This window comes from Hibiscus syriacus, unplaced genomic scaffold, assembly GCF_006381635.1.
Source record: "Hibiscus syriacus cultivar Baekdansim isolate YM2019G1 unplaced genomic scaffold, ASM638163v2 tig00110637_pilon, whole genome shotgun sequence".
NCBI lineage: Eukaryota > Viridiplantae > Streptophyta > Magnoliopsida > Malvales > Malvaceae > Hibiscus > Hibiscus syriacus.
The window spans coordinates 1,628,586-1,640,715 of record NW_024062808.1 but is presented as its reverse complement, the minus strand read 5'-3'; the positions used below and the strand labels follow the sequence as shown (position 1 = coordinate 1,640,715).

Below are 12,130 nucleotides of genomic sequence, written 5' to 3'. Positions count from 1 at the left end.
CTTCTATTTTGTAGGCTCCTCATATCGAATTCAAGGAATTATCAGATCAACTGAAGTACACATTTTTGGGTGATAACGATACTTCACCAGTGATTGTGTCGAACAAATTAACCAATGAAGAGGAAAAAAATTTTGTAACGGTATTGTGTACGGATAAAAAATCTATTGGTTGGACCATAGCTGATATTAAGGGGTTAAGTCCCTCAACTTGTATGCACAAGATTAATGTCAAAGAAGGAGCTAAACCATCATGAGAAGGACAACACCGATTAAATACACTGATGATGGAAGTGGTAAAGAAGGAAATTCAGAAGCTTGTTGATGTCGATGTCATCTATCCAATCTCATATAGTAGTTAGGTAAGTCCGATTCATGTTGTACCCGAAAGGTGAGTTACTTGCAACTAGAGTACAAAATGGGTGACGAGTATGCATAGATTACAGGAAGTTGATCTCTCTAACTCAAAAAGATCACTTTTCTTTACCTTTTATTGATCAATTAATAGAAAGATTAGCCGGTAAAACTCACTATTATGTCTCGATGGATTTTCAGGTTTCTTCCAAATCCCGGTGGCGCCTAAAAATCAAGAAAAGAAGATGTTCACATGCCCTTTCAGAACGTTCGCTTATAGGCGAATGCCCTTCGAACTATGCAATGCGCTTGCCACATTTCAACGTTGCATGCTCAATATTTTTTTGATTTTGTCGAGAAAGGTATAGAAGTATTCATAGATGACTTCACGGTATATGGTAATACTTTTTCCGAATGGCTTTTTAATTTATCAAATGTTTTAAAGTGGTGCCTAGAATACAACCTTGTTTTAAACTACATAAAATGTCATTTCATGGTCGATAAAGGGTTGATTCTATGACACATTGTTTCTTCTAACAATATTACGATCGATAAAGCCAAGACCGATGTTATTCGCTCACTCCCTTACCCTATTATGGTAAGGGAAGTATGTTTTTTTCTTGGCCATGTAGGATTTTATCGATGGTTTATCAAGAACTTTTCAAAGATAACGCATCGTTATGCAATATTCTCCAAAAAGACCAAGCTTTTAATTTTAATCTGGAGTGCCAAAAATTTTGGAACACCTTGGAGGAAAAGCTAATCACAAAACCAATTGTGTAACCACCAAACTGGAAATATCCACTCGAGTTGATGTGTGATGCCTCTAATACTAGCGTTGGCGCAGTTCTCGGCCAAAAAATTGGCAAGGAGTCGTACGACATTGCTTATGCGTCATGTACCTTAGACTTAGCTCAAAGAAACTACTCTACAACTGAAAAAGAACTTCTTGCCATAGTGTTTGCTTTGGAAAAATTTCGATCATATTTACATGGTACTAACATTATCGTTTTTTCTGATCATGCAGCATTACGGTACCTGATGAGCAAGAAGGAAGCAAAGCCAAGGCTAATTTGTTAGATTATACTCCTTCAGTAATTCAACTTGGAAATAAAATATAAGTAGGGGCGAGAAAACTTAACAGCCGATCACTTGAGCCGAATTCCTATCATCTCATCCGACCCATCAATTAAAGAAGAATTTCCAGAAGAACACTTAATGTTGGCGCAACAAAAGAATTTGCCATCGTTTGCCGACATGGTGAATTACTTAGCCATGTGTAAAATTTCTGTACACTTACCAAGAGTGATAATTAATCGAATCAAGAGGGAATCCTTGTTTTACATTTGGGATGACCCTTATCTTTGGAAGCATTGCTCCGATCAAGTAATCTGGTGTTGTGTTGTCAAATAAGAGGTGAACACGATCCTTAATTTCTGTCATTCATACTCGTGTGGCGTTCATTTTAGACCGAAACGCACTGCTCATAAGATCTTAGAATACGGTTTCTTTTGGCCGAATATTTTATAGATGCTTAATTTCATTACAAATCATGTGAAAAGTGTCCATGAGCATGTAATTTAAGTCATAGAAATGAAATGCATTTAAATCTAATCCATATATGTGAAATTTTTGACGTATGGGGTAATGATAGCTGCTTTCATTCATCTAAAAGCCTCCTAGAAACTTTACAAATATTTTCCATTTCAAGACAAATTTACTATTCAAATCATCTCTAGTTTGACAAAAAAATTTAATTTATTTACTTTATACATTGATCCAAATACCATTGCATAAAATAAAATAAAAAACTTTCAATTTTGGGACAAATTTTTTTTTAAAACTCATTTATCACTAGTTAAAAAATTAAATATTAAAATAATATTTATTTTTGTATCAGTAATATAATATTTATTTTAAGTTAATTGTATAAATGATACTACTATTTTTACTAAAATTTAGGGGAAACACAAATAGCTGAATATATTTTTTTTCACATGACACTTAAATTATAAGGGTAAATTACACAGACTATCATTGTACTTTACTTTATTTCCTATTTAACTCATTGTACTTTAAAACTGGTCAATTTCATCACTAAGCTTTATACATTTAGCATTTTTTGTCACTAAACTGAACTAAATTAGTTTTTGGGTCACTAAGTTGTTACCCCCGACTAACAAAATGCTCACGTCTATAGAGCGATGATAGAGCGATGGACGACGCATGATGATAGAGTGGCAGCGAAGGGACACTACCACCTGGGTTTCGGTCGGAACTGGACAAGGAACTCATTGGTGAAGGCGGTGAGGTGCAACGGCGACGGAATCGTCCGAAAATCACAAAAATAACAGTGGTGTCGTTATGGGTTTTTAACGAAACTTCAATCAATCCTCGACGGGAACGGCGACACTTCACAGAGCGGGATCGATAGGGGTTATACCGGAGTACGAATATGCTTCTGATGCTATAGGTGATGACACTGACCTACGAACAGGGATCGATAGGGGTTATACCGGAGCACGAATACGCTTCCGATGCCATAGGTGATGACAATTTGCAACATTTTGATTATCGATTTTGGGTAGCTGGTGGTTGGGGATTACTTGGGAGGTGACACCGAGACTGCTGGTGGCGACTGTGCAAGTCGCTATTGGCCAGAGACTATGGATCGAAAGGGAGATGAGTTTCTGGAAGCGAGAGAGTGAGAGAGTTAACCCCATTTGTGGAGAAAACGGCTGAGTGACCAAATTTGTCAATTATATTAAATTCAGTGATGAAATTATTCATTTTCAAAGTATAATGAGTGGAGTATGAAATAAAACAAAGTACAATGATGATCCGTGTAATTTACTCAAATTATAAAGACATTGATGATTGGATGTACTTTTACCTACGTGGTGTGATATTGGAAAGAGAAGTTGATTAGACACACCTTTCATAGGTTTTGAATTTAACATGGACTGTCAAGGATTAAAATAAAAAATAAAAGATAAACTGCTTGAATGATTGGAGATAAAATTATATATATATACCGACGTTGTCGTTCAATTCGTTTTAACACATATCTTCTACACATTGAAAATGTGTTATTTCGATCGTAAAAAGTTACATATGAGTAAAAGATTATAAAATCTTATCTGGATAATTATGATTAAAATAAAATATTATTAGATGAACAAAATTCGAAAATGAGACCTCGAAGCTATGAATAGAGTGAATGGTCAAAATAGAGAAGATAAGAGGAGAAGGATATTTATTATAAACAGCTCACTCGATTGTATATATTTGGTAATATAACTGTACAGTAACAAAAATATATCTGAAAATTTATTTAAGAAAATAATAATAATAATAATAATTTACCAATCACATAAATGCAATGGCAAAACCGTGGTTTTTAATAAATAAATTATACTAGTTCAAGTTTCACTCACCATCACTGTGGTCAAATGTCGGCGATTTAACTCGCTCAACGGTTATGATTGACTCTGCCAAAATCAGCCAGCTTCCTGGACCTATTCGCTCGGAACCCTACGGCGGTTGCCAGGTGGGGCCTCATCGTCGACGGTCGAGGTTCTCCGGTGAACGAAACGTCCGGTGGCAACCCGACCTTTTGGTTCCATTGCCTATTAGGGCTCGCCCACACGAGTGGGCTCAAGCAAAACGCTAATCCCGACACGTTCCTCGTCCCGGACTTGAATCTCCTCGCTGGCGTCGGTGTCCTTTTCCGCCGAGGGGATACCTCCGGCGATGCTCCAGTTGGCGTTCGATCGCACTCGTCTCCCGAATCCACTTCGATTGCCGGGGACATTCCGCGATCTATGACTCTGCATGATCTCCGATCGCCGGGGCCGAATCGGTCGAATTCTTCCAAGCGGGATGGCTTTGACGATTGCTTCTTTTTCCGACGAACGGAGAATATTGTAGCGAACCAAGACGGAGATGCCGATGACGAGGACGGCTCATCGCCCTGATAATTAACCCTAGGATCCGAATCGAACTTCTCGGATCTGGACCTGAACGGATTCGAAAAAACCGTGAACCTGTTCTTCTTCTTGAACGATCCGGCGGGTTCAAGATAACCGGCGGCAGCGGCACCGTACGAGGGGCCCACCTGAGGGGTGCTGAAGAACCGTTGATGTCGGGTCCACGTGCCACTATCATCGTCGGATTTCCCCCGACCGACGTAAGGAGAGACGGACCGAGGGAAAATCGGGGGCGGCGGGTCGGGCTTCCGACAATCGTCAACGGCGGATGAAGTTGCGGCGCGGATTAGTTGAGCCCGTTGCTCCTGGGTGGCGATGAGCTCCAGAAGACTCTCCCGGAGACATGTAGCGCAGACGCCGACGCTGCTACTCAGGTCGGCAAGGTGTTTCTTACACCTCATTTACTTCAAAATGACTAAAAAAAGGAAAAGAAAAAGGTTTAGGTTCTGAGAATTGTGGTTGTGGGTGAGGCTGTATATATAAGAATGAAAAAGTGTGAGGTTTAAAATTTGAACGATGAGTAAAAGATGAAAGAAAGAGAAGAGAAAAGTGGGTGTTATGTTGCTGTAAAGCAAGGGAGATCTGAATCTGATGATGAAGAAATCAAGGGAGAAGGTCTGTCTTGTTCCTCAAATCTCAAGAGAGAGAAACACAATACCACTTCATCCTCATGTAGAAGAAGGCGTTGGAGTGTTTCGTTTTGTTGCGTGCTTTACCTAATTATCTGGGTATTACTTGCATTACTTTCCCCATGGCTGTGAATAACACATACACGTCGTCAACTTAGTTTAGGTTCTAACATCAAATTTTTAATTTCAAGCGGATAAGCTCCCGAATTTTCAAGTCGAGTTAAATTATAATTTTTTATTTTGAGTTTGGATTGAGCTTGACAATTTTAAGCTCATAAGTTTGAAAGTCGAGTCGACTTAGTTTTAAAGTTTTTGAGTTGAGCCTAACTCAACAATATTTGAACCCGACTCAACTCGACTTATTTATAGCCCTATTTGTATTCCTTTTTTTTTTTGAATAATATGTAAAATATATATGTTTATTGATAAAAGAATTAAAGTTAGAATGAGTATTATATTGATTACTGACCCAGTATAATATAAAAATTATTGCTGATGAATAAATTGTTTTATATTAGTCAATCAATTATTGTCAAATAAAAAATTATTTTAAAACTAAATTGTGAACGGACAAACAAAGCTATTTGTTTAAATTTAGTAGGAAATGGAAGGAAGGGAGAGTCAAAGACGGCCCGATGTTCAAAACGAGGCCCCTTACCATAGTATAAATCAAATTAATTTTATTTTTTTATAATAATCGATATTGAATTTATTTGGTTGATTAATTTTGAAAAACAAGTGTTCAAACTATACTTCTTGTTCATTTAGGTGTCTAAAGTTTCATTTGTCAAAGTAAATATCTAACGTTTATTCCGTTATCAGTTACGGCACCTAAAATTTCGCTTCGTTATTAATTTAAGATCATCCAATTAACGACAATTTAAAAAACAATTGTTAACCAATTGTTGCTTGATACTTGACATTTATTTATGATCAATATTAGTTTTTTTTAAATATATTAAATTTCATAATTTCTAAAAATCATAACAAATTTAATTCCTCAAAACTCCCAAATCCCCTTGAAGATCGTAGATCAGGCAGTGAGCTCGTGGTGGGAGGTTCGAGCGATAGTGTATCTTCGTCGATAATAATAGGCATATGATGTTGAGTGAAAATGGAAATAATTTTGTGCGGTGAGATTTAGGGACAACGTGCGATTTTATGTGGCGACGTACATCATCAAGGAGATAATCGACCGATGAGGTTAACTAGAAAAAATAATATGTGGTGATTGATTCTATTGTGACATATGAAATCTAAGTATTTGAGGTTAGAGATTTGAAGTTATTTAGAGATTTACGAGGGATTTGAAATATTAATAATTTTATTTTTAAATTTTTCTTTTTAAAAATATGCCAAGTGTCATGTACTTAGGATGGGTACGGGTTGGGTTTAGGTCGCGTTTGGGCTAAACCGACCTAACTCAAAAATTTTACATTCTCCACCCGACCCGATCCAAAAAATATACACAATCCACCTTACCCGAATATGATCCGACTCGAAATAATAAAAAATATTATTTTATTTAATAAAAATAAGAATTTAATTGATAAAAATAATATATAGAATGATATTATTGTAATTATTCCTAAATATATAAGATAAAATTTTTTTTTTGTCAAGTATTTTTCACCATAAACCCTAACTCGACCCAGCCCAAAATAATAAAAAATATTATTTTCAATCAATAAAAATATGGATCTAATTGAAAAAAATAATATATAGAGGGATAATATTGTAATTATCCCTAAATATATAAGGTAAAATTATTTTTTTCAGGTCGAGTATTTTTCACCCTAAACCCGACTCCACCCAATTTTTTAAAAAAACCGACCCAATCGGGTTGGGTCGAAACCTGTCGAGTTCGGGTCCCATACTCATCCCTACATATACTAATCAGATAACAATTTTTTTAATATATATTAATGACTAGACATATTAAATGATAATTTTAAAAATATTAAACACTTTTAATTTAAAAGAAATAAAAAAATATAATTTAAACATTTATTTTTTTATTAATATGAGGCAAGTACAATGCAATATCTATTTAAATGTAACTTTCAACCTTTCGACATTCTCAAATTTTCGACATTGAACGCTCATACCTCTAGCATCTATGGTGCTCGAACCCGAGTCCTCAAAGAATAACAATAATTCATTTATTACACAGGTGTTGGTGCTTTAATCACTTATTTTAAATTAAGATTACGAAATTTAATAAAGGAATGAGTAGGTGAGACGCATTAATCTCCCGTCATTTGCTCAACCGACAAATTTAATCCCAACTTCATTTGTCTGTCAAAATTACCCACATCTATATAATAATATACCCTAATTTTGGTCAAATATGTAAAACCTTATCTAATATTTACCTCTCGTACAATTTTGACTTTGTTTATTAAATTATTATAAAATAATATTCTAAGAGGATTATAATATATACACTATTTACTAACTTACAATAATAATAATAATAAATAAATAATAATATATTTTTCATAAAAAAATAAAATAACTTGAATAATGTATCACAAATTGAATCAACAACTGTCATATATAATGGTAAGGCACATTCAAGAGAGAATTAAATTGGAGGATAAAAGTGGTCAAGTTGGTTAAATTAAAAGTTAAAATAAATTTAATATTTATTTGACCCTAAAATTTAAAAATAATATTTAATTTGATAATGATTCAAATTATCTGAGACTAAAATTACATTAGACCAACACAATTGTAGTGATTCTGTTCTCTTAATTGTTCATTTGTAGACATATTACACTTTTGATAAAAAAAAATACTATTTAAATCTTAAAATTAATATTATTAAGGACAGTTATAAATTTTGAACATAAAATGAAAAGATGCATACAACACAGTAACTAGATATTACGGTAAAATGATTTTAATTTTAAAATTTTCTTTTATTTGTGTATTGAAACATGTTAATGAAACATACAAGAAAATTTTAAAATTAAAATCATGTGTTACCAAAATGTAATAAAAAGGACATAGAAATGTACAGTGATACAAAAGCGAGGGATGATTGATCCTTCTAATGCCAAGTCTGATAGTCTATTGTCTGGTAATATATGAAAAGGTTAAAAATATAAAGAGTGAGTTAAAAAGCCCAATGTGCTCATTAAGGTGTATAAAAACATACAAATATCAAATACTTCGGTAAAATTTATATAGAAAACATCAGAATGTGTAGGTTCTCCTGAACCATACACCCACCTGTACACCCGGTAAGGACCTTGTACTTAGAGCATAAGAACATACGGTAAGGACTTACCATGTGCACAAAACAAAGGAGCTTACGGTAAGGTCTTACAAGTCATAGATTAAGCTTGAGATACTTGCTCCTATAATAACCCCATGATGATAATAAATATGTATGTGTTTAAGTGGAAACAATAGTTTAATTCATGAAAACATTCCATATTTTAAAATCATATCCAAAAATACAATAACTATAGATCATGCCAAAAATATATTGGTAAATCAGAAATCCAATCAACGATATACAATAAATCAAAGATCATGCCATTAATATATACAATGAAGGAGATGTCATTCGACTCAAATTGTCTAACAACAATGGCCTGAACTGTGCTTCGAAAGACCCTTCCTATAGAAAAAGAGAGAGAAAATAATGATGTAAATGTGGGGTTTGGGAAGACGTACATGGCAAGTTTCTAAATGCATTATGCATAGAAAAAAACTGAAAAGAAACCAAAGAGAGACTGATAATTAAGTTTAATAAGATTAGACGTTAGATATTTTAATTACGGTTGAGAGTTTGAATTTTAATGTTGTGAATGAAACAAATTAAATTGAGAGAATCAATCTCATAATGAATCTATGCGTCGCCTTATATAAATTAATAGGACAATTAATTAAATATTAATAGTTATATGAAGAAATGATGACCAATGATTTAATTTTGTATGGAAATAGAACTTAATCGATCCCACAGTTAGGAAGGTGTCCTTCTCACACTCAGTGCGGGACTGCCAAAAAGTCTGGATAAGGTCATTGATACGGCCAGAAACTCTGGAGAAGGTCATGGACGCATACATGCATTCTTGATTAGGTAAATATATATATATTCACTAACAATATACATATATATAATTTAATTTAATTTAACCCGGCTTTAATAGTAAAAATGAATATTATTCTCTTTAGAGGTTCTGGATTAAAGTAGTTATATCTGTAGAGTATATGTGCGTTGTCAATGACTAAGAAAGATTATGAACAGATACTAACTTATAAATCACTATGAACTATTAAAAAAGAATTTAAGGCTAGCCATCCATACCGGTTCCCTTTTTACTTCTATAATAGTTAAAGTTTGTTTGGGAATATTTCTCCAAACGAGCTTTTTCAACGCAAAAGTATCGTTTTTTCAGCTTCTTGATTTAAGTTAATAATCACATTTTAAACGTGAAATTCCGGCTGAAAATGAATTGTTTGAGAATGATCTTACGTTTTAAACGGAATTTTGGACCAAAATCACTTTCACAGGCGTTCCCAAATTCATAAAATTCATTGATTTAACCACAGTTCTAAGTCAAAACGATTACTGTTTAAAGGCATGCATGGTTTTTTTTTTTTTGGTGTTTTGTTTGAGAGCGTTAAGAACTCATCAACCGGGACAAAACCAGTCTTGTAACAGTTAGTGAAGGCCGGTGAAACATATTTTATGTAAAAATATATATTTATAAAACTTCATCTAATAAAATAATAAATAATTTATTTATAGAGATATATTGATTTTGTCTTAGGGTTTTTTTTCTTATTTTTATTGAATTAATAATTAATTAATCCGTGAGATTATTTCATTTGGAGATCATATTATTAGAATATATGCATATAGTTTGATTGATTATGGCATGATGAAGATGATTTTCAAAATGATAGATATCATAATATCATTTCACTGAAGGCAAAACCTTAACCAATACTATTTTCTTAATTGATTGGTTAACGTTATCTTAATTGATTTTCAAAATGTATGACTTTATTTTAACAAATTAATCCATCAAACTTAGTTATCGGTCCTATAGTATAAGATATATTAGGTCGAGGATCTTCCACTTTCTTTCATAAGATAAAGTTCATATGTAATCATAGTTTTTATTCCTGGGTTAACTATACGGATAATCACTTATGTTTATGTTTTATCCACCTTTAGTCTATGATTTCGAAAAACATAAGGTATGTTCACTTTCGTTTTTATTTAATTAAGGTATGATCACTTTCGTTTTATTTAATTAAGATGTGGTCATCACGGGTTAACTGTTGTTAACAATTAATAGAATATGTGACGTGATAGTTGGTATAATCACACATTTGATCATGTTATTTACATATTCTCTCAATTTAGTCATACTTTTAAATACATTTTAACATAAAATATTAAAAATAAAATATTTTTAAATTAAGTTAATAATAAAATATATTTAATAGGTTAATATAAAAATATTTTTTTAAGTTAATATATATGAAATATTATGAATTTAAGTATTTATACACTAAGATACAAAATATATACATTATGTTGTGTACTTTAGACCAAGCAATGGTTTTGGCTTAATGGTTGGATACACGTTTAGTTTCTTAAGTGACCAAGCTTTGAATATTTTTTGCCCCAATTTGCTTTCTTAATGGTTGAATCTTTTTTACAACAATATCTCTATATTTTTTCAATTATATCTCTGTTTTATTTAATAAAATTAAGATATATATATATATATACATTGGGAAAAATGTGTTGAATTAATTGTTGAATTTTTATAATTGAATCGTCCTTAAATATGGCATATTTATTTGAATATTTCGAAATAAAAACATATTGTGTGGATTCTTTAGAATTAGAATATTAATTAGATAATGTTCTATTACTTAATGATTTATATTCAATTAAAATGCGAATATACTATTACAAATTTATATTCGATTGAAATAGAAATATATTATTTATAAATTTACATTTGATTAAATACAAATATATTATTTATGAATTTATATTCAATTAAAATAAGAATATATTATTATAAATTTATATTCGATTGGAATATAGAATTGTAGTTCTGAAAGGATTATTTTTCCTTTGAGAATCCCCTATAAATATTGTGCTAATTTGCTAGGTTAAACACATCTCAGAAGTTTAGAAGCTTTCAAGTTTTCACAATTAAAAAAACGTGAAATAATTCAGAAAAAGGTTTTTCCCACTAGTTTTCCAGTGATAGATAAAGGCAAGGGTATAGTTTGTGATCTTTGAAGTTGTGCTTATGTAGTTGATCATCTAGTTGTTGTGTTGTGGGAGAAAGACGACTGACGATCTCGAGCACCAAAGGAGTTGCTGAAAATTTGTCTTAACAAAACTGTGTAGCGACATGCTTAAACTGTTTCCTATCAATCGATTTACCAAATAGAGTATTCTTTTTTATAAGTTTAGTTTCATTTGTTTTATTGTCTCAGACGTGATTATGGTCTCGGATTGTTATACTTCTAACAATCCTAAGACAGAGTAAACTCATTATTTATATTTGATTTTATAATGATATTTGAATATTATTCTCATTATTTTTTCTATTTCATTTTCGAATTAACGATTTTTTTCTAACAATATATATGTATCGGGTTAGGTAAATCACTATCACTTTAAGCTCGAGTCAAATTAGATTTCGAATAGAAAGTGTATTTTTATTGGATTGGACTGGGTTGGTCGAAACCAACTCAACTTATGCCCATCCGTGCGTGTGTGTAACTTGCATGTGTCGTCGGCTAACCTTGTACCGGATTCCTAAACCCTAAACAATTGGTTCCTTCACTAACTAAGCCGTAGATCCCATGGGTGACGATGTCCTTATTTTGGCCAATAAATACAGACCTACGAACACACAGATATAAATGTTTAATTTAGAGCTAAGCATTTGTGGTATCCATATGAAAGGGTTGAAAGTGATAGAGCAGCTCAAGCAGGTAAGATTCATGGTATAGACCTTAACCACGACAGCTAGACATCAACCCTTTACTTGTTTGATGTAATGTAGGGTTGAATGCCTTGATATACACCCAATGCACCTTATTACAGCATTCCTCCAAATTATAATTAATTCCTCTCTCAAATTTGCTTTTTAGGTTAGAAAC

General features: G+C 32.5%; 1 protein-coding gene across 1 annotated transcript; it reads right to left on the bottom strand.

The window, feature by feature from the left end:
- Positions 1–3,823: 3,823 nt before the first annotated feature.
- Positions 3,824–4,741, bottom strand: LOC120136850. Its single transcript, XM_039152796.1, has one exon. It carries the CDS (start codon positions 4,739–4,741, stop codon positions 3,824–3,826), a length of 918 nt encoding a protein of 305 aa, XP_039008727.1.
- Between the last annotated feature and the right edge of the window lie 7,389 nt (positions 4,742–12,130).

Coding starts and splice junctions, on each gene's coding strand:
- LOC120136850 (XM_039152796.1), bottom strand. CDS start 4,741: ATGAGGTGTAAGAAACACCTTGCCGACCTGAGTAGCAGCGTCGGCGTC.